This window comes from Ricinus communis, chromosome 10 (assembly GCF_019578655.1).
Source record: "Ricinus communis isolate WT05 ecotype wild-type chromosome 10, ASM1957865v1, whole genome shotgun sequence".
Lineage (NCBI taxonomy): Eukaryota > Viridiplantae > Streptophyta > Magnoliopsida > Malpighiales > Euphorbiaceae > Ricinus > Ricinus communis.
Genome location: NC_063265.1, coordinates 2,565,587 through 2,590,575, shown reverse-complemented (window position 1 = coordinate 2,590,575; position 24,989 = coordinate 2,565,587). Strand labels below are relative to the sequence as shown.

At 30.9% G+C, this 24,989-nt stretch overlaps 2 protein-coding genes across 2 annotated transcripts; both read right to left on the bottom strand.

Moving 5' to 3' along the window:
* Positions 1-1,339: 1,339 nt before the first annotated feature.
* Positions 1,340-5,939, bottom strand: LOC8276453 (nuclear transcription factor Y subunit B-6). The gene is made up of 2 exons (XM_048370291.1): positions 5,724-5,939; positions 1,340-2,120 (listed from the first exon to the last, which is right to left on the bottom strand). Exons 1-2 carry the CDS (start codon positions 5,785-5,787, stop codon positions 1,519-1,521), a joined length of 666 nt encoding a protein of 221 aa, XP_048226248.1. The 5' UTR covers positions 5,788-5,939; the 3' UTR covers positions 1,340-1,518.
* A 12,271-nt stretch (positions 5,940-18,210) lies between these two features.
* Positions 18,211-20,866, bottom strand: LOC8261745 (tRNA (guanine(9)-N1)-methyltransferase). The gene is made up of 3 exons (XM_002533353.4): positions 20,229-20,866; positions 19,790-20,149; positions 18,211-18,598 (listed from the first exon to the last, which is right to left on the bottom strand). Exons 1-3 carry the CDS (start codon positions 20,655-20,657, stop codon positions 18,389-18,391), a joined length of 999 nt encoding a protein of 332 aa, XP_002533399.1. The 5' UTR covers positions 20,658-20,866; the 3' UTR covers positions 18,211-18,388.
* Positions 20,867-24,989: the final 4,123 nt, after the last annotated feature.

Here is a 24,989-nt window from a genome sequence, read left to right as displayed (position 1 = left end):
TTTTTCATAAATAATACAGAATTCTAATAGTATTAACAACATATCAATAAAAAAAAGCAAAGAATTAAATATTTAACTTTTATAAAATTAATTCTAAAATATAACAACAGGATGCTATTATACGGAAAAGAAATACACATAAAACAATTAAATTTGAGTAATAAAATATAATATTATATAATAATATTATAATTTTTATAACGTGAATAATAATGACAAGCAAAATAATATATATATAACCTTTTTGGTGCAAATGAGGTGATTTCATTTTCTAAAAGCAGTAATTACTAATTACCTTCTAATTTTTATTTTAATGCATGAATTGCTATTTGTATCTTTTCTATTATATTAAAAGCTTTACTATATTCTAAAAATAATTACTATTCTTATATCTAAAGTCAATATAATCAAAAAGAACTAATTAATAAATAAAATTTTAATTCTTAATTTTTACTTTTTTTACCAAGTATGAAACTCATTCAAAATTGATATTTTTATCATAAAAAAAAATATTAATTTTAATGGGGTAATAATTAGTTTTACAACATATCAATTCTATTATCTAATAAAATGACTAATTCTTTTACTTACTTCAGTTTTTTGCATAATTTAAACTTAAAGATTTAAATATTTCAAAAATATTTATTTTTAGAACAAATATTATCTTTTATTATTATTTTGTTAGATAGTAGAATTAAACTATGCTAGAATTAAATATTATATCTAATTTAATAAAAATAATTAATAATTTTAAACAAATCTAATATTTTATAAAAAGATTCAGGATCAATTTTATTTTATTTTATTAATTTAGCCTTTGACCTTATTGACTTTGAATAAAAGAAATTAATATTTAAATTTTATATAAATATAAAAACGATGTAATATAATAAAACAATAAAGCAGTATTAAGCCAAAAATCAAATAGTTTTCCCAAAATTTAAAAGAAAAAATCAAGCAGTAAAATAATTATCCCTTTCCAAAAACAAAAATAAATGTAGTGTATATATTGTTGAATGGAATTTATACATGCTGAAATGAACTGATGATATACAATAATATGTAAAATTTGTACCATATTAATTTTATATTAGTCAAAAACAATAACTGTAATAATTTATTTATTTATTTCAAAAGATTTGGCTTGGGCTCAATTCATCAAAATTGAGTCCAAGACGAGCCCACCCATTTCAGTCTTTATTTTATCTTTTATAGCTAAGTTTTACTTGTCTTTTTTTTGTTCTTAGGTTAGTATATATAATCTATGGGTTTGTAAATCTATCAGGATATTCAACAATGGGAGAGAATTAAGAGGATGGAAAAATGCGAAAAGGATCACTAAAATAAACAGTCATAAAGCTACCCGAGAGCATCTGATTAGGGAAGACCTTGATGTTTTGGTACAGTGCCAACCAAACAGAAACAAGTGCTAGGTTCTTCCATTACACGACTCACAATAAACACTAACCTACGTTAGCAATACATCTGGTTAGTGTAGCGTTCTTCGTTATATATACCTCATTTTGGATGCGGGAATGCTTCGGTATTGGCCATTGCAGCTTGGGAAGAGCTCGCATTGGAACCATCCCTCATGTATCCTCCCACAGCAGCTCCACCGAAAAACCCGTGCGGGTGCCCCATGGGATATAACCCTGGTGCATATGCAGCTGTTACCCCCAACGTACCGAATTCCACACTCCTCTTCACCAACGGCTCGCTTCTTATCGAGTTACGGTCACCTTCCAGCTCACGGTAACGGTGAAGATACACAGTCAGTGGTTCAATGTAGTCATCAAACCCTAGCTTGCTCATTGCATAAAGAACGTCCTCAGCAGTGATGGTCTTGCGCTGCTCGCGCTGGCAGCGTTCATTGGCTTCGCTAGTGATGAAGCTGATGTACTCTGAGACACATTCTTGGATTGTTTCTTTGGCGTCGTCGGAGATTTTGGCATGCGGAGGAAGTATCCTTCGCATGATCCTGATAACGTTCGCAATTGGCATGAACCTGTCTTGCTCCCTCACAGTGCATTCATTGTCGTCAGCAGTATTATGATTGTTATTGGTGTGGTTACTATGATTGATCTCATCTAGTCTCATGTTCATCTCGGATAACTTCAACCCTGAAACAAATTCGTAAGTAACTAAATCTAAGAAATAGTCAATATCAGGATTAATAAAATCCTGCTCATTTAGCTAGTTCCACTTGTTAAGTGAGAGGGAGGATGTAATATTACTTTAGGCCTAGGCCATTTTTTCCTGACTGCCTCCGGATATTGTGTTTGGAAAACCTGAAGACCAAGCCAAAACCTAAATGTCTAACGAAGACTAGAGCAGCAGTAACAAGGCTACACGCACAACACCAGAACTGGTCAATTAAGCATACTTACTAAAATTTTCACCCACTTTCATTGTAGTTACAAGGCTCCAATTCATTTCAATTTCGTCATTTTCAAGTTTCTTGCAAATTCGGTGGCACCATATTTTCATTGATTCAATGATTAAACTGTGATAAATCAAGTTTTTAGCTCAAGCTCAGAGACGTACTTGAAGCTTGAACCCTGGTTCTATACCCATTACCAGAAGTAACAAATTTAGTAAATACAAAATGTGAAGAAAGAAAAATAACAAATATCAATGATATATCATCATAATGATATAGTATACCAATTGACCATAAGAACAAGGCCTTGCCACATATTTATTAATATTAAATTATTAATTGCGCTTTGAATATCTAATATAAAAATATAAAATAATTGTATATGTATTATTATTCACCTGTGAGTTAGGTATGGCTATGATTGAAATTGTCCAGACTTGGTTAATATGAAAATGTAGTGACTTCTGTTAAATCCTCTACCAGCTAGCAAAATACACTTATATACGGTGCTCAACTCCACCATACAACAGTTGCATACCATGAAATTAAAAAGCTTAGGGCTTTGATTGTTTAAATTTATTATTTCATAATTGGAAAAGTCTAAGTTTTAGAAATAATTAAAAAAATAAATAGTTTTCGTTTTTCATTATTAATATTACTTCGCCTTAAATAATCATTTTGTAAATAAGTTTAGTATACATAATGGTCTATTTGGTTCATGAATTTATAATCCTTATGATTAGACTTAGTCCTAGACTTAGTTAAATCATAGAATTTATTTATATTAAACTTTATTTCATACAAATATTCTAAACCATAGCGTTATTAATTCTTTTTTATAGTCTCATGTTTGGTAGAATATTTTAACTAACGAGATATATTATTAAAATGACTATATAACCTCACTTTGGTACATATATGAAATATATCTCTCTAATTTCTTATTTTTATTTTTTTCAAAAAGTCTTTAAGTCATCTAGTATTAATTAATTTTTATAATATTTTTATGTTAGTTATTCTTGCATGTTCTATTGGATAAATTTTAGTGAATTTTTTTATTGAAACTTAATAAATCAATCATAATTCAAATCTATTGTATAAATAAAATAAAATAAAAAATTTATTACGAACTATTTTAAAAAAACTTGTAATATAAGTGCAACAAAATAAATTTTAAAATTGAACCACTATAGCCACGTTAGCGGTAAAAGATTTCATATAAGTTTTGGTGAATAAATCAATTTAATTTAGCTTTAACTTAGCTTTTCAACTAAAACGTAAAAAGGAAAAAGTGAAATTTGTAAAATTATATTAAGAAAGTGAAATTTGTAAAATTATATTCAGTAAAAAAAATAAAAAATATAAGGCTAATTTAGAAATTAAAATCTTATTATTTGTAAAATTAATAATCCCATTAGAAATGAGTTACTGAAAATATAAAAAACTTAGTATTAGATAAAACTGATCTCATAAATTAGCTAAAACTCTTGAAATTATTAAAATAATTTATATTATATTTTTTATTAATATTATAGCTTAGTTAAATAATTTCTTGAATTAAATATACTATAGTATTTTTATTCTAAAAAACAAATGCTATGGAACTACTAATTAGCCAGACAAATGGTTTAGTTAAAAATTCAATTTTATCAATTAACATTGTGCATACACTTCAATACGCAATATTTTTTTTATATCCTAAAATATTAGAACGTGATAATTAAAACACATCAATTATTAATTTTTTAATATATATATATATATATATATATATATATATATATATATATATATATATATATATATATATATATATATATATATATATATATATATATATATATATATGATTTAGAGCGTGTCAACTCTTACAAATAGCAAAAATATTCTCTTAAAAGTTTTAATGTTTAAACTTAAAATCTTAATTAAATTAAAAAAAAAATTTTATCATCTTATCTATACACTTTATCATTTATTAAACATAAGCTCACATGTTAATGTTAAATAATCATGGACAAATAATTATATTTATATCACTTTAATATGATTTGGGACTTGCAAAATAGATTAAAAAGTTGCATTAATCTGATCAATGGCGGCCAGAGCATGTAAAACTTAATATGAAAGGCAATTTTAGGAGGTTATTTATAGGAGTGCAATTAAGGTAATACAAATGCTGAATCATAAGAATATATATATATATATATATATATATAAGAAAGAAAAAAAAAAATAGACAGGAAATTCTCAGATTGGTAAAGACCAGGAAATTCTTTTTCTTAGAAAAAGAAGAATTTCCTGAAGAAAGGAAGTGGTAAAATAGATCACGTTTGAATTGATTTCAAATGACTGTTACTCTTGTTGGTAATCCAATTTCAAACAGAGGAAAAGGACAAAATTGCAAAGGTAACAGCAGATTGGAAATAGGCGACGAGTCACTCGAATAGACGACAAAGGAAAAGTGAGTCCTTTTTGAAGGCCCAAAATGCATGGATGCCACCTGGTACTGTGGGGTCCTATGTTGCATGGACAGTACATACCACGTGTAATCAAAAGTTTGTGTGTGTTTGTGTGTTGTTTCTTTTTTTCTCTCACTTTTCAGGTCTTGACAAGAACACTGGACTTTTTTATTCAACAAATGCACATTAATAATAATTTGAAATATTTTAAAAGAACATTTAAACATGTAAACGACAAGGACTGCGGTCTCGTTTGGTATTGTATTTGAGATGGGTAAAAGAAAAGCCATTTTAAGAACAGAAAAGACAAGACCGGTTTACGTTTAAAAGCAGATTTAAGAAAGAAACAATCCCAAACACATTTGAGTTAGAGCATTTATTTTTTATTATCAGAGATTTTGAGTTGAAATCCTATCCTTGTTATTACGAAGAAGAAGCTAACCCTCGTTAGGTAAGTTTTCGGCTCTACCAGAGGAACGTGCTTATCCTTGTTAAAACAAGTAGTTCAAGGCTTGAAAAGAAGAAAATATAAATGCATCGCTCGACTTGAAAAGAAGAAAACATGAGCATTTGTTAATGAAATATTTCGAATTCCCTTCGGGTAAACAAGAAAAATACAAGAGATTTGACAAGAAAGGAATTCAAGAATAAGGGTCAGTAATCTTGCAGCTAATTGCTTGGCATATAGAAATGGAAGAAACGTAACAATATAAATGAGAGAGAGACACGCACATATAAGGATGGAATCGTTTGCATGCAAGGGAAGATGATGTGATTTTAACGAGAAAGAAACCAGTTGCATTTTTGTTTTCTTTTATTTTCATATGCAAGAGGCAGCACGCAAACAAATTCATCAAATGTCATAAATAATTAACCGACATTACCTGCAGAGGAGCTTGTGGTGGTGGGCAGCTTGCGGTAGCCATGGAAGCCTCCTCCACGTTCCATCTTCTTCTCTTTCTCTTTCTTCCTCTTTGGGCTCAGAAGTGAAAACTGATCAATCAAGAAGGAAGGAAGGGTGTGAAGATGCTGAAAATAATAAGTAGAGAGCAAGTGTACACATTTCTATAGTCTGCTGATATATATATATATATATAAATACTCGCAGACATATTACAGAAAAAGAAAAAATAAATAAATAAGAGAGAAGAGGGAGCACGTGGCATGAGGCGACGTCAACGAGGATATATTAATTCAACCAGCCATCCTGTGGTTGATTAGGATTCCAACAGAAAATAAATAAAAGGATGGGTTCTTTTCTTTTGTAATGGCTTCTCCGTTTCACACTATCAGTAAAATCCTCTCCGCTTCCACCATTGGTTCGGCCATACGGTGGCAGTCAGTAATCTAGCCACTTATTGCTGCTGGGAGCCAAAACGAGCCTATACGATTTCAAGCATTTCATTGTTTTTGTTTGGTTACGTGAAGTTATATTAATTTTTAAAAACTCGACTTTAATTTGAAATATTATAATTTTTCGTAAAATATGTATTTAAAATTAAATAAAATTTATAATTATAAAGAATAATTTAATAGATATTTATAAATTAAATTATTTTTTAAAATTTAATATTTAATTTTAAAATAATATAATATAAATTAAAAATAAAATATGTTAATATTTTTCTATCATATAAATAAAATAGATGAGATAAAATGATATTATAGTAAGATAAAATATAATATAATATTTTTTTTAAATTTATATATATGAATATTAGTATATAAAAGAATTTTTTAAGTAAGATTTAAAATATTTATGACGAATTACAATAAAGAGTTTATATCTATTTATAACCGATTCAAATTGAAATCATAATTTTTTATTATTACATAAAAATTATTTCTATATAAAATATTACTATATAAAAGTTACTATGTAGTTATTTTACATATTTTTAAATTTAAATATAAAAATATTATTATATAGAGGAACATTGTTTTTAAAAAAATTTATAACTTATTATGATAGTTATTCCTATTAATAACTGACCCAAATTGAAATCATAATTATTTATCATTATATAGATATTATTTTTATATATAGAATATCACTATATGGAAATTACTGTGGTTTTTTTTTATATATATTATAATGTATAAAAGTCAAATAAATTTTTTCTAGAATTAAGATAAATTTTATTAATATTATCATTAATTGGAAAGAAAATTTTAAAAGATAAAATCATATTTCAAAATGATTTAAACAAAGTCTTAAAAATGTAGAGAAAAGAATATTAACATTTTCTAATATTATCAGCAGTGTATTCTTTTTATTTCTCAGTTTATTAAAGCTCACATATGAGTCTATCTAATATTAGACACAAAATTCATGATTTTTCATTTAAAAAATCATTTAACTTTATTTATAAGAAAAATTATTTAACTTTATCTTTAATTAATAGATAAAATCTATATTTATATGAAAGCAGTTTTCTAACATGTTTTTTCTTTCTTATTTAGCAATTTATATAAACTAGTTTTTTATTTAGGTGCTTAGCATGTGAATATTAATTTCTTGACTCATTATCATTAAAAATAAAATTATATTTTATATATATATATATATAAAAATTTAACATCATAAATATTTTTAGCATTAAAATATTGAAAAAGAATTTATTTATTATAGTAACTTCATCTAATAGTTAACCTATTTATAACTTATAAAATTTGTGCTCATTACTTTTATAACTAATAGTAAATAAATTTAACATATATTGTTAAAAATTCAAGATTTATAAATACTATAATATCTATTCAATAAAGAAATTATATCCTGATAATTTTATTTTATTTTAATAAAGTAAAATATAGAAAGCACTTTATAGTATGAACTATATTTCTCTACTTTAGAAAGTTATAAAATTAAACATGTTAATTCTAAGATTTTATTTAAATTTAGATATTTAAAATACATTTACGATAAATATAATTAAATTGAAACTTGATAATTTACTTTCAAGATTTTTGAAATGTAGCAAAAGATTATCAAAATTACTATTTATATTTTATAAGACTTTTATGTTTACAATATATTAATTAATTTGAAATTATTATTAATAATCTAATGATAGAATCGTTAAATTGAAGATCCTATATGCTATGTATAACTTATATTATATATTAATAAAAATATATTAATACATAAAACTCTTACAATATACATATTTTATTAAGATAAAATAAACATGCTTACATTTTATTAAAATAATAACTTAATGCCATATATAAATACACTTTACATGCTACTACAATTTTTTTCTTAATTTGTAATAATAATCTTGATATATAAATATAAATATAAACATAACATATTTTACATTTAAATATAATACTTACTAATTTTAATGTTAGTAAGCTAAATTGACTCATTGTAAAATTTTAAAAATTATTATTGAAAAGTGTTGTTGAAATTAAATTGGAAGTATAAATATTTATTTTAAAATTTTAAAACAATTAGATAAAATTATGTGTAAAGTTCATGATTTAATTAGAAATTAGACCTTTATTGTATTATCTCAACATACTTGTTCTTTCTACTTTTAATGACCTATTAAAAATCGTGCATATTATTTCCTTCATATAATATCCTTTTTATTTATTATTATTACTATTTAGTATGTTATTTTAATTATTTACTTATTATATTAATATTAGATTAAATATATACTTAATATTGAAAATTTAGTTACATGCTATTCTTTTTGGATTCTAATTCTAGAAGTATTGTAGTATTTTTGTACTTAACCTGTTATATTTTATAAGTTAAATAATTAAAATGTATACATATGTTTTTTCTTTATTATAACAAACTAATTTTACCAATTTAAAAGAATCGATTATCATTGTTATTATTATTATTATTATTATTATTATTATTATTATTAGAGTTAATGTAATATCCAGAATTTTTATATATTTAATAATGAGTATTTTCATTTAAAATTAATTTAATTTAATTTTTACTTGGTTTAGTTGGAATAATTCAAATGCAAATTTTGAATTTTAATATTAGACTAATAAAGGAGTCATTCTTTCTATATCCTATTAGTTTGAATTTTTAAGAAATTAATTAAGTAAATTAATTGAGAAATAATTATATTTTTAAATTTTCTCCAAATGCATATTTATATAAATAAAATTATATATTGAAAAATTATGGAGAAATTGTAAAGGGTGTTTTTATAAAAGGAATTTAGAAAAAATAGATATTTTAATTAATTAGTGGTATTAAATTTTAAGTTGAAAAATATTTAGCAAATTGATTATTTAAATTAATTGTGTTAATACTAAATAGAAAATTTATTTTTGGATGAGGATTTAAAAGTGTAATTTCATCAATATGGGGTTTTAATGGAAATTTGGATGTTTGGTATTTTTATAAATAAATATGTCGGCAGGGGTATTTATGTAATTGTGTATTTTCAATAATTCTAATTTGGCCTAAATTAATTAGCTAGGGGCTTAATTGAAAGGCTAAAGAAAAGTTTAAGGGTTAATTGGAAATTCTGCATGATGAAATTGTAAGTAATTAAGAAAGTTGAGGGACCAAATTGTAATAAGGAAACGTTCAGGGGTCAAATGCCGGTATTGAAAGGAAAGGAATCGGGGAAGAAGGAAAAGGAGAGAGAGAGGTGTCGGGGAGAGAGAGAATCGTGCGGGGATGAGAAGATCGCTGAGAGTGGCTGGTGTGGCAGCGGTGTCGGCGGAAGGCAAGAAGGGGCGGCCGACTTTCAAGAAAGCTTCCTTTTGGCGGTAGCGGCGTCGGTTTTGGTGGCCGAAGGAGGGAGTTCCGGCGAAGTAGGTGGCGGCTGCATTTTTTGATTTTTTTGGCGAGCTCCGACGGAGAATGGACGATCAGAGGACGTATCCCGACTCTCCTCAGCTCAAGCTTTGCAATGACACCGGTTTCGTGGCGATCGAACTTCGTTTGCGAATCGACGGCTAAGATCGTCCAAAAATCTCTCTGGATGATCGGGTGTCAAATCGGAAAATCAGAAGCAAGGATCATTGTCAATGCATCATTTCGAGTCCGATGGTGTGTTCAGATCGTTGATCGGACTTCGGCGGCTAGAGGCGAGTCGACCGAGCAATCAAGCGTCTCAGTAATTTTCTCTAGCCCGTTAATTTTAGAATTCTTGGTGTAATTGTATGCCTATTAATTGTGTTGAGTATTTAGATGATATTTGTGAGTCAAAAATAATTGTCTGTTAGTTTGCCTGCCTCGTGTTTTGTGCTGTGTAGCGGAGTCAGAAAAAATAGTGAAGTTTGGGGACTCGACTCCCGTTGTTTGGATTGTTAGATATTTGAAGTGTTTTTCTGGCAGGTCTTGGACTCGTTTTACGGAGGGTAAATGTTCGTGTTGTAGGGGAGGTTCTGCCGAATTTTCGGTAGAATTTACCGAGTCGAGATTCTTAGACAGGTAGTCATAGAAATCTAGACCTAGGGTCAATTGAAATTGTTCAACATATTTGATAAATCATTTTCCGTGATTAGATGATCTGTCTGTTCGGCTCGCTCCAATCGAGGCACCAGAGCAGAGCTAGGAGGTCGCCCAATTCTATGAGTTAAAGTCATTTAATCATTGCACTATTGCTAAGTCTGATTTTAATATGTTATTTTAGAATTTATGCTTAATATGATTATTAGTATCGCAATATAAATGATTTTACTTGATTATTAATTATTGAAAATAATATAAATATTATTATTAGTAATGTTATAATAATACAAACGTTATTATTTTTCCTCACGAATTGCACGTTGCTTTACCTTAAATTTTTAATCTTTATTTCAATATGTATTGAATGATTTCATTAGACAATGATATTTATTAAATGTGATGATTGCGATTTGGGAATGTGGCTTTCGTAGAACATGCCACCTAATGGGTTACATCAGGACCGCGTGCGCACCGGTAATGATTATGGACAGGTAATAAGATTATTATGAGTTTTGCCCTGGTCGAGCATGGCTTTCTGGGCTGATTTGAGTAAATTGCCGGAGGTAAGGTCCCTAGTCGAGCATTGCTCTCTGGGCACCAGCTTATTTGGATACTTAAGTGACCAGACTAGAGGTAAGGTCCCTGGTCGAGCATTGCTCTCTGGGCTCCAGTCTTATTGGAATAAGAGAGCTGAAAGGCTTAGGCAGATAGTGAATATTAAGTGACCAAACTGGAGTTAAGGATCTTGGTCGAGTTTCGCTCTCTAGGCGTCGGTCCTATTGGAATGAGATGCCGGAGTAAAGGTCCCTGGTCGAGCATTGCTTTGTGGGCGCTTGCTTATTTGGATACTTAAATGACCAGACTGGAGGTAAGGTCCCGAGTCGAGCATTGCTCTCTAGGCATTAGTCTTATTGGATTAAGAGAGCCAAAAGGCTACTAGAATTTGGGGTTAGGGTTCTACTGAGCCACTCGTCCCATAAAAGTAAAAATATATTTTTATTTATTTATTTATTTTTCTATTATGGTATGATGATATTATGATTTGTGTTTATATTCGGGATTTGATATATTGATTCGAATAACTAATATTTTCTGTGAAGACTGCAATAGTCTTTAGATTATTTGATTTTAACTCACTCTTGAGACTGACAGTCTCCATTTACTGTTTTTCAGATTCTTGATTGTTAGTCTTCCCACGACTCTTACTCAGTAACCCGACTTCTTCATCATCGGGTGGTGTTTGATTTGGTATGTCAAATTGTAAAAATCTTAGATTCTCCGCAGTAGTAATAGTAGAGGTATCAGTGGTAATTTTCTGAGTTTCGGGCTCGCCTAATTTTTCTAACAGACCGAAGTAATTATGTAAAATGTAACTATTAAGATAATTTTTGGCTTTAATAATATTAATTTGAGATGAGATTTGATTGAGTTAATGAGTGTCATGCTTACTACGGGATTCGGTGGCCTTAAGCCTACCCATTCCCTAATGTCGGTTACGGGTCCACAGAGTGAGTCGTGATAGTTAAATTTCTAAAATTATACTTGTACTAATTGAATTATTAATTAAAACTATTAAATATTATAAATTAAATTAATGCCAAAATAACCTGATTAACTAAAAAATTAATAAAAGTCTATTAATAAATTTATCGGTTCCTTTTTCACATTTTATACATAGTAATAATATAAAAATTAAAAATATTACCGTGGAACACTTATTAATAGTTAATTATTAAAAAAACTATTAAACTAATTGATATTTATTTGTTAGTACGTGAATCTAATTGTAATTTCTTCCAGCAACTAAATTTTATACTTATATAACAAATTAATTATATGAATAGTTGTTTATTAAATATAAGCAATCAGACTTTAGGTTGTCATTAATTTTTATGCGGTTAGACTTCTCATTTTCATTGATTTTTATACAAGTACATCTATTGCACTAAGACTAACATTATTTTCTTAATCCAAATTAATATAGTTTAATTAAAATAATTATTAAATTAAATTAATAAAAAATAAAATAAAATATATTAATTAAAAGGAATAGCAAGGTCTTTTACTAAATTTATATATACTTCCTCTCTTCGAACTTTTAGATATGTTATGATTTGAGTTCTATTTATTTAATTATGAGATATTTTTAATTTTATGGAACATAACAAGAGCATCATATACATTAATAAATTTATTAAAGTGCTACAACATATTTAAGTTGGAACCTTTCAACTAACATAAAATATTTAAGCTATTAAAATTAAATTAATATTCATTATTTACTATTCATAATTTTTTTTAAAATAATTAATGCTCAAGATACTTTAAATATAATTTTTTTTACTTCCACACTTATTTTTTCCTTTTTTTCTTTTTTTTTTCAGATTTTTAACCATTAGTAATGACATTAATAGCGGATTGTAGATTGTACATAAAAGCTATAAATTTTTAATCAATTTTCTTTTTACTTGTTGAGTTTGATGTCATAATTGATTTTTCTACACTTGGTTCAAGAGACAGGCACTGTATTTAGGTAAGCCACATCTAATTTAAATGATTTATCTACGAAAATAGAAGAGATACTTATTAAGGTCGCTTACTAACATTTCTATTATGCTGCAATAAGGTTTAAAAATTTGACTTTTGTAGTTTGAATACTTTCGTTTTCTATTTAAATTTCATTTAAGATTGCTTTTAAGGGTGCAAATGAGACAAACTGAGCCGAGCTTTTTAATATTCAGGCTCGGCTCGCAAATATTTAATTGAGCTCTAGCTCGGCTGGAGCTCGATACTTTTTTATATTTTAAGACTCGAATTCAGCTATTGTAATTTTGATATGTTCTAGCTCGTCTCGTAGTTGGTTCAATAGTACATATAAATGAGCCGAACTCGAGTTCGACTTGTTATAAACGAGCTAAACTCGGGCTCGGCTTGATTTCAAACTCGTTAAGCAAGTTCGATTTTACCAAATATGTAACTGTAAATTTTGCAATTATAAATAAATTCTACATAAAAGCAAAATATGCATATAAAAAACTAAAATAATTAAATCAAGTCCTTGATAAAAAAAAAAAAAAAGAAGAAAGAGTTCAACAAATTCCATAGAATTCCATCTTAAACTCATTTAAAATCCATTTATAAGATTTCAAGCTCGATTTTAAGCTCATTAAACAAGCACATTAAGCAAGTTCGATTTTACCAAATATGTAACTATAAATTTTGCGATTATTTATAAATTATACATAAAAGCAAAATATGCATATAAATTCAAAAGCTAAAATAATTAAATCAAATTTTTTATTAAAAAAGAGTTCAAAAAACCCCATAGAATCTTATCCCAAACTCGTTCCAATTTCATTTATAATTTAGTCAAGACTAGTGATGCAAACGAGTTCCTAGGACTAGGGATGCAAATGAGTCGAGTCTAGCTTCATAAGCTTCGCATTAAGCATATTACAAAAATTTACTCATGTTAATTTATAATAATTCTTACTCCAGTACATTTTCTTTATCAGTTAGACTATAATACCTTTTATGTTAATTTATAAAATTCTTACTCTATTTACAAGCTTCACATTAAGCATAGTGTAAAAATATTTACTCATGTTTCGTTAATTTATAAATTTTATAGACTATAATTTTTAAATACCTTTAAGCAATTACATAATATATGCTTGTTTATTTGATGCTAAAACTGTCACGACCCCACCCGTGGGCCCGTGACCGGCACTAGGAAATGGGTAGGCGTAAGGCCATCGAAACCCGTAGTAAGCCTGACACTCACTGACTTAAACAAATCTCATCTCAAATTAATATTATTAAAGCCACAATTTATCTTAACAGCTACATTCTACATAAATACTTTGGTCTGCCAGAAAAACTAGGCGAGACCTGAAACTCAGAAAATTTACAACTGATACATCTACTATTATTACTGCGGAGAATCTAAGATTTTACAACTTAACATACCAAATCAAATACATCACCCGATGATGAAGGAGTCGGGTTACTAAATAAGAGTCGCGAGAGGACTAACAGTCACGAATCTGAAAAACAGTAAAAATGAGACTGTCAGTCTCGAGAGTGAGTTAAAATCAAATAATCTGGGAACTATTGCATTCTTCTCAGAAAACATAGATTGTTCAAATCAGTATATCAAACCATGCACATAAATACCAATCATACCATAATCATACCCTATTACTTTCTTCACAGAAAATATTAATCATTCGAATCAATATATCAACCATGCACGTAAATACAATCCATATTATAATCATACCATAATAAATAAATAAATGAATAAATAAAAATATATTTCTAATTTTACGGGACGAGTGGCTCAGTAGAACCCTAACCCCAAATTCTAACAGCCATTTTGTCTCTCTTAATCCAATAAGACTGGCGCCCCGAGAGCAAAGCTCGACCAGGGACCTTACTTCCAGTCTGGTCACTTAAGTATCCAAATAAGCCGGCGCCCCGAGAGCAATGCTCGACCAGGGACCTTACCTCCGGCAATTTACACAAATCAGCCTAGAGAGCCATGCTCGACCAGGGCAAACCCATAAAAATCTGATTACATGTCCATGATCATTACCGGTGCGCATGCGGTCCTGATGTAACCCATCAGGCGGCATGTTCTATGAAAGCCACATCCCCAAATCGAAATCATCACATATAATAAATATCATTGTATAATGAAATCATTCAACCATATCAAAATAACAATTAACAATTAAGAGTAAGACATCAGGCAACTCATGTGGAAAACTGATAATATTTGGTATTATCATAACATTACTATAATAATACTTATATTACCTTTAATAATTAATAATTCAGTGAAATTATTTACGTTGCGATACTAATAACCATATTAAGCATGAACTTTCAAAATAGCATATTAAAATCAAACTTAGCAATAGCGCAATGATTAAATGACTTTAACTCACAGAATTGGGCGACCTCCTAGGTTGGAGCAATCTAGTCACGACTTAGCAATCGGTTGGAGCGAGCCGAACAAACGAACAATCTAGTCACGGAAAACAATTTATCAAAACGCTGAAACAATCGATCTTTAATCCTAGGTCTAGACTCCTAGGACTGACTGTCTAAGAATCTCGACTTAGGAGAATTCTACCGAAAATCCGGCAGAACCTCCCCAACAACACGAACATTACCCCCCGTAAAAATGGGTCCAGGACCTGCCAGAAGAACACTTCAAATATCCAACAATTTAAACAACGGGAGTCGGGTCCCCAAACTTCACTATTTCCCGACTCCGCCACACAACACAAAATACGAGGCAGACAAACTGACAGACAATTATTTTTGACTCACAAATATCATCAAATACTCAATATAATCCAATAAACACAAATTTAAAATCAAAGGATTTCCAAGATCAACGGCCAGAGAAAATTATCGAGACGACCGCTTCTGGCCGGAGTCCGATCGATGATCCGGACACACCATCGGACTCACAATGACGCTACCGATGACGATCCCCGCCCGATTTTTCAATCGACACCGATCATCTGGAGAAATTTCATCGACGATCACGGTAGCCGATTTGCAAACGGAGCCCGATCGCCACCAAACCGTTGCCATTTCAAGGCTTGAGCCGAGGAGAGTCGGATACGTCCTCCGATCGTCCATCCTTCACCGGAGCTCGCCGGAAAAACCAGAAAACACGGCTGCCACCACTTCGCCAGATCTCTCCTCCCGGCCACCAAGCCGCCAAAAGGAAGCTCTCCAAGGGAGAGCCGATCGCCACCGAGATCGGCCGGAAGGCCACGGAACGGCCTTGGCCGCCACACGTCGCGCGATTCCTCACGCTTGCCGCCGGACGCCGGCGCTCCCGCCCGGAGCTCGACGCCTGCAGCGTCCCTCTTCTGCGCGCGACGCCCACTCTCTCTCTCTCTCTTCCTCTCTTCTTCCCCGATTTTCTTTCCTTTCAATATCGACATTAGGCCCCCGAACTTTTCCTTATTACAATTTAGTCCCTCAACTTTCTTAATTACTTACAATTCCATCCATCAAAATTCCAATTTAACCCCATAAAAATAACATTATACTTTCAATCCTTATTCCAAAATAAATTTCCAATTTAGTCCTAACACACAATTAAATTAAATAATCAATTTCCAACTTAAAATTTAATACTACTAATCAATTATAATACCAATTTTCCCAAAATTCTTTTATAAAAACATCCTTTATAATTTCTTCCAAATTTTTTCAATATATAATTTTACTTATATAAATATGCATTTGGGAAAATTTTGAATAACCAAAATATAATCATTTCTCAAATAATTTACTTGAATAATTTCTTAAAATTTCAAACTAATTGGGTATAGAAAATAACTCATTTATTAAATATATAAAAATTCGGGGTATTACAAAAACTATGTAGTTTAATAGTAATATCTTTAAGTATTTGCATAATACTTATTTATTTAATAATAAAGCTACGTAGTTTAACAGTAAAACAACATTATTTATGTTAATTTAAGTTAACTATATTATACCAAAAACTATATTATTGTTTTCATATATAGTTTTTATTTTATATTCTACTTAAATTAATTTTTGACAAAAAAATAAATTGGCAAGACATTAATAATAATTAAATGCCAACTTAATTAACAATGTTATTAAAGTAGCACTTACTTAAGTAACACTAAAATTATTCAATTAGAATATTTATAATTAAAATCTAATATGTTGATATATATTGTCATTATAACGTAATAAAAGTTGAGTTCTTATGATCTTTTTATTTATTTATTTATTTTTCAATTAGAATATGTTATTTATTTATTAAACTAATGTACGAGCCAACTCGCGAGCTCAAACAAGTCGAGCACTACTAAGCTTGAACTAGGCTCATTTAATAAACAAACTCGAAAATGAAGCTCGAACTCGACTCGTTTATCTTAATGAACGAACTCGAACGAGCTTTAATTGAACCGAGCTTTAAGTAGCTCGACTCATTTGCAACTCTAATTGCTCTCTATATGCTTGATAATTTAAAAAGCGAGGACCATTAATTTTATGCTAGAATATTATCATTTTCTATATTGCAATTTAGTTGAATAAAGCTATTTATTCTAATTTTGAATTTATAATTATCTAAACTTTGAGACTTATTTTATGACATTTTTCAAATAAAATTAAATATTTTATAGTTTTTTAGTATATAGAACTGTTATTTATTAAATATATATAAAACTTAATTGCTTAATATTAAAGGACTCATTACTAAAAAAACAACGGTTTTCATAGAAAATAACTTTAATTTATTTTTTTCTAGTTAATGGAGTTAAAAAGCTGATCATATTTTGATAAAATAATTTAAGAATATCGTATATATAATAGTTATAAATATTTCAAAAATTATTAATCAACAATATAAAATTATTGAGATTTATCTAAAAAACAAAAAATATTACATAATATTTTAAAATAATCTAATTAGAAGTTAATTTTATTGTAAAATATTTTTATTTTATTTTATTTTAAGAGATTTTATTTTGAGAATAAATATGAATATTCTATTAATGAAAACTGATAAATGCATCTTAATATGAAATATAAATATAAACATCAAAGATCAAGAGATACATGTAAAAAAATTTACTTCTAACATTCATAAGTCATGTTAATGAAACAGTAAATTGCAATTATGCAAAAAGAATACTCCATTTGGTAGCATTAAGTCACATATCGACGATTGGTTGAATGTCAGATTTGATATTTTTCTTTTACTTCACCACTCGCATAGAAGAAGAATTCAACACTCCTGTAATGGAAAACCATAAAACTCCTAGAAGACCATAAATCTCTTCAAGAAAAACACGAATATTTATCTATAAAAATTAATTAATAACAAAAAAAGAAAAAAGAAACCACCGCTGATCTAAAAATGATAGACGATGAGCCAAAAATAAATTTCTTAAAAAATAAATTTTTGATAAAGAAAAAATAATAAAAGAGAAAAAACAAGGGACGACTAAAGTTTTTTTTATCCCATTCAAAAATGTTACAGACTACGCACTTCAATCGTTGACAGAAAGTTCTAGGTTGTAAGTTCTTCTCTTAGCTGCAAGGAACCTCGAGGCATTTCTTTTTCTTCTCATATGGCTCATCCTTATTCTCCTCACACTCTTCGCCATCTATTTCTTGATCTCCTGTTGAACCAGTGTCGTATCTTTTCCTTTGAGGAATTACTTGAAAGAATGAAGCCTTCCAATCTCTTGTTTCCAAGAACTTGAGCAGTATCTCTATCACTTGATTTACTGTAAGGACCTGCAATGCCAGAAAAATATGCAGAATTAAGAAGAAAATCCAGAGATCATTTCAATTCCATTAGTAATGAGGATTCGGAATATCACACAATCATCCAATAAGATTTCTATCTTGAACAAAAATCGCAATTTTGATATATTTCATAAAGCCAGTGAGACTTGAGGATTTTTGCTTTGCTTTCATTTTTCTTTCCGCCTGATAAGAGATTTGAGGAGTTTTAACTCATTTGGTTTATAAGAAAAACTGTTGCAAAGAATTTGACAATAAAAAGGTGTCATTTAGTAATATTAGCAAATCTAGCTTTGAAATGGAAACCGAATAGATAGAGAGAGAGAGACAAACATTATCAAATTTTTTCTGTAAAATGAGCCTGGGTTGGTTCTTCAGTTACAAGAGCATCAAAATTTATATCATGAAATCACAGTTCTCTTAACATAGCCTTCTTACTTCTATCCCTAAAGAGTAAGGACAGTGGACTAGGACAAAGCAGAATATTGCTTGCAAATTAGATGCTAGTAGACTAGCCAGTGTGAACTTCACAGAGAAAACTTGCTATACAGCCTCTTTATGACTAAATAGCTCTTAGATGTTCGTTCATCTCAAATCTGAATTACACAAAATGTGGGCATGGAAATCGTAAGGGACTGGCACCACATGCTAATACCTAATGTAGTGGATGAAGACATCAAGAATATAAAGTAAAGCAGCAGCACTTGGGGCAGTTTGGTTTGTTGCTCTAGAAAAGCATGAATCAACTAATATGGAACAGAATGATCGTGCAGAACAGAACAGAACAGCTTTCTAAGGGTGAAAAAAATCCCAGTAACAGATGAAGCCTAACAAGACCTTTCCAAAGTCTTATTTCTTTTCATCCAGATATTTTAGTGGAAAGATTATAGTAATTTCTTCTTCTTCTTTTATAATGAAAGGTACAGAAAGCATTTTCATTGTTTTAAGCATCAGCAAACAAAATTCCAGGTTTTTCTTCTTCCTAATAAAACATATGGCAATCCCCTAATTTTTTTTTTGAAAAAAAAATACTGTTTCACTACTGGTTTCCAATTTGCCTAAAAGATTATAGAATATATCCAATCAATGAATACGTGAAATAGAAGCAAGATTTATAAAGCACGACGTAATGACACATAAAACATGAATTCAATAAGTAAAATTGAAATGAAATATTAGCACCTGAGAAGATGACATCTTCATGTAACTCCCTATAGGTAATTTTGCAGTTTGTATTCCTTGCTCTTGTGCTTTTTTCATAGTTAACCCTTTCCAACGATTCCTATCGACTAACCCACCAACAATATACACTTTTTTCAAATCAAGTTCATCAAGCACAGTCTCAGCATCCGCAGTAAGATAAACCAAACTCTCTTTATGATCTTGCAACGCTTCCATATACGATCGACTCTCTTTCTCAATCATCCATTTATCAAACCCCGGCAGCCTTCCCAATTGATTCTCCATTTCTCCATTGCATCCCGTCAACCAAAGGTGACAAGGCAACGCACATCTTCCATTCACCGCATAACAATACATTATCTGTAATAATCAAGTTAATTCATACAAATGCATACTTATTAATTAATTGACAGTACAATTTGAAGATTATTTAAGAGACCTGTTGAACGAGGCTGTGAATCTCAGAGGAGGTCATGAGATGAGAGAATTCGAGATCGACGACGATTTTTTGACCGTTAGATTTGGCTTCTGTAAGTCTTTGGATTTTGTTTTCTCTTTCCTCTGACCGTTTCTCCATTCTTTCCTTCCTCAGTTGTTGTCTCGACTCTATCAGTTTGGTTCTCTCTTCTTCGGAGACGGTGGCTAGGGTTTCTTGCCATTCTTTTCGCTTTCTTTCGGCTTCTTTTTTCTTATGTTCTTTTTCTAATGCCTTCTTCTCTGCTTTCTTTGCCTCGTATCTTTGCTGCTTTAATAGCTTCTTTTGGGCGTTTTTGGACAATGGAGGTTGTTGCTGATCTTGTGGCGGAGGATTCGGGTGGTTCTCGAGGGCGGATTGGTCGATTTGAGTAGCGTCGTCTTCTTCTACCATTTCTATGGTTGCAGTTGCAGGTATTATACAGATTTCTAAAACAGTGTTTGTGCAGAAGAGGGTTTAGGGTTTCTCCATTTCTTCAGTTCAGACACGGTTGCGAATTGGAATCCATAATCGTTTTGAAACGACGACGCATGAGGATTCCCTTTTTTTTTTTTTTTCCTTCCTGTATAGAATTGGCAAATGAATAGGAGAAAAAACATATTTATGAAATTTTTAATATCCTCTCGAGCAATTATCTAAATTATTTAGTGCTTTTCTGGCTAAATTGTTGCCGGCAGCTGAAAGTCGATATCTGTTGGGCAACTGATAATTGAACACTAGGTATCTCATATACGAATATACAGTGATCGGGACTATTGTCACAACACTTAACATCGAAAGTGTTGTCCTGACTTTTTTCCCAAATTTTAATTTATCTCTTAATGATCCTTACTTGTCCACTGTACTCAAAGTCCAAGTTCAAATCAATGGAGCTAACCAAGTGATTGATGCTCTCTCCGCAACCCTGCACCACCAAATTGTCTATAGACTCCAAGATTATGTCTTCAATTTACAAATCTCAGGCTTCCAAGCCACTTCTGATGTCTTATTTATCATGGCAGATTCTGGCCAAGTCCCTACAATACTTCAAGTCCCAAGGCAGCTGGAAAGAGAAGATCTACAGAAGCTAATTCTAACTGAATGGGTGACAAATTACGAGAAACTCCATGCATCTCAAGCCAAGCCTGTTCAGGCTACTGATCCTCTTTTTGTCACACAAAAGGATGGTACTATGAAATTTTTTTTACAAAAACAGAAAAATCTTCTTCTGCTCCCTCTATTTTCCAGACTTCGATGACTCAACCTGTGTCCAGACCTAGAGAGAAGATCCTCATTCATTCTTTCCAATCATCTTGTCATCATATCTACATAGCAATGATTAAGGGACATTTCATCTGAGATATTGACCCAGAAATGTGTGAACCAGGCTGCACCTGTAAAGATGACCTTGATTTTGTTGAACCATGTTCTCAACACCCCAGGAAAACCTCAAGAGCCATGTCTCTAGAGACTCCGCATTCAGTTAAGAAACCCAAGCAAGATGACCGAGATCCAGACGGTCCTTGGATTGGCATCCACAAAAAACAGCAAAAAAGAAAAAGCAGGATAAATCTTCTCTTCCTATGTATAAGGAAGCTTTGGAACTTCTTGCAAAAGAAGGAAAGGCCATCCTTGACATTACCTATGATGAGATGAAGATATTTTTGGCTCAAAAAGGAATTGTCTTTGGACAGAAGTCTTCTACTACTTGCAGACAGGAGATTTACTCTGATTTGCCAGCAGTCCAGGCACCCCAAATAATTCAAAACTGTTTCATGTTCCAGCCTGAAGATTTCCTTCATTTAGGGAAGTCAGAAAATAAAAGATCTGAGATCACCCCCTCAAAGGTTACTTCATCAGGAACTTTAGAGCCTCTTACTCCGCCAGAAGAAGTACTGAATTGGCAGACTTCTAATTCAATAGTCCAGAACTCTTATTTAAAGAAAATTAATGAAAAATTAGATCAAGCTCTCCATTTGGTTCACAAGATAGATCAAAAGCTTGATAGTTATTCAACGGAAGTCTTCCAATTGTATTCTTCTCTGCAAAACAGATACCAGGCTTTAGATAAGGAATTGAGAACTCCTCAGTCGATGTCATCAGCCTTCCGACAAAATGAAAAAGAGATCATGAACCTTAAACGTCAGATAGAGAAGATTGAGTATGATCTAAAGATAAGGTCTCCAGAAATTCCTATATTTTCATCTGCAGCCTCATCATCCTCAACTGTGACTCCTCCCTTCCGACAAGGTTTCTCTCTGTTCTCACCTTCACCATCAAAACCAGTAACCAAGTTACCTTTTGAGACTTTCCACCATCTAAGTGCAAAACCATAAACTTCTGCCCAGAAAACCCAGGCTCCAGATAAGAGCAAAGCACCACAACAGTTGATGATTGGAGCTTATGACTCTAACACTTCAGAAGATTTTGAAATGGCTGATATTTCAAAAATCTTAATGAATACTCAGCAATCACAACCTGAACCTGTCGTTGAAGATCCTCCTGATGATTATTCTCCTTTTATGCTTACATCGACTCCCAAACCTAGTGCCTCCTCAGGACCATGGTTCACATTGGATGATATTCCACCTTCCAAATGGAAGGATAGGATATCAGAATTTCTAGCATGGATTGACTTACAAATGTCCTACAAAAATGCTAGCCTCAAAAAGGTCCTTACTGAGTTTACCACCAGGTTTAATGGAAGTATTAGAGATTAGTTCCAGAACCAATCTGAGTATGTGCAGATGCAGTTCATTACTATGCCTTCAGCAGCGACAGCAATCGTATTACTTCACAACCAATTTCTTAGAGATGTTGATCTGATTATCAAGCAGCAGAAGCAGGAGTACTTTGATCGAATGTGCTGTTCTTTGAAGAAAAAGGATCTAGAAAAGCATTATATGGCAATGTCAAAGCTGTATTATGCGATTAGTGAAAATGAAAGTGATGATACTTTAAAGTATTCTTTTATTTCGTCCCTTCCAGAAGAACTTCAGCCTGAAATTCATTCCTCCATCAATGCAACTAAAAGAGCAGTAAATGCTATAACTTTTGGAGAAATATGGCAATTTACAAGACTCAAAAGCTATAAGAATTCTTCAAGTCATCATAGCCCCAAAGTACTCAGACAGAGGCATGTAATAGAGATCATCTAAAAATCAAGTGTAAATCTTCAAATTGTACATGTTCAAGGTGTTCCAGTACGAAAAAGTAAAAATCCTCTTCCAAACATTATAAAGAAAGCAAGAAGAGGAACAAGACTCATTCTAAAAAGTTCTGTTACTTTAGAAAAAAGAAAGATAAAAGCACCAAGTCCTACAGATGCTACATTTGTAAAAAGAAAGGACATTTTGCAAAAAAATTATCCTAAAAACCCAGATAAGGCAGCTAAGATGGTCCAACATGTAAGCATGATATTGTCATTGCCAGAAGATTTCAAAGAAGATATTGAGTCTCTCCTCTCTGAAATTCCAGTTCTAATGATGGATTTACAGGTGGAAAGTATTGATAACATCCTAACGGATGTAATGTAATATCCATTATCTCCCAGCTTGGCTCCTGAGTCTACCCAATTTGCAGCTCAACCAGAGCCTCCCATTCCTTATGTGCCTGTTCAGGTCTTGCCTTCAAAATATGCCAAGCTAGTGACAATAATTGCTTTCTTTGACACTGGGGTACAAAAAAGCATGATAAATCCGTCTATTCTTCCACAAGAATGTTGGCGATACCAAGAGAATAGATTTAAGGTAGCTAATGGAGAGATTTTTAGGACAACCCTGATTACAAGACAACGGATAGGTATACGATTTTTCTCAAATTGTGTTATCTGGACACATGTTATTGGATCAGAATTGCCAAACAAGGACCTCTTGATCGGATTTGACATTTATCATCAGGCTGCAAAGTTACAAATCCTCCCTACAAGTATTAAATTCAAGAGGCAATTCCGTCCATATACAGATACCAGTAATTTGTTTGCTATCTCAGATGTAGAAGGACCTTTCCTAGAATACAGGGAAAAGTTCTTATCGTTTTGTCCTGAATCACATGCTCATTTTCAGCATCCTCAGCCACTCTGGAAAAACCCACAATTTTTCATTAAGCTACCTTTCAAACTTAATGAAGATGTGAATCCTACGAGGGCGACCTATCCTGGAATATCTCCATAAGATTTAGCTCTTGCCAGGTCAGAATGCTTAGCGCTTCTTCAGCAAGGTCTCATTGAACCCACAACATCTCAGTGGGCTTGCCAGGCATTTTATGTTGAAAAAAGATCGAAAAAACTTAGAGGAATAAAACGGTTTGTTATTGATTACAAGCCTCTAAACTATTTTCTGCAGGATAACAAATTTCCTCTTCCAAGGATCTCAAACCTCAAAGTCCACATCCAGAAAGCCTGATACTATTCAAAGTTTGATTTAAAGGCAGGCTTCTGGCAATTGGGCATAAACCCATTTAACAGGCATAAAACAACATTATGCATTCCGAATGCCCAATATCAGTGGACGGTCATACCATTTGGGCTCAAAATAGCCCCATCACTATTCCAAAAGACCATGGAGCAAGTATTTCAACCCATTTACATTCGGCCCTGATTTATATTGATGACATACTATTATTCTCAGAAACAGAGGATGCTCATCATGAACTTCTACAGCATTTTTTGGCAATTGTCCAAAAATATGGAATCATACTTTCTAAAAAGAAGAGCATTATTGGACAAAAGGAAATTGAATTTCTTGG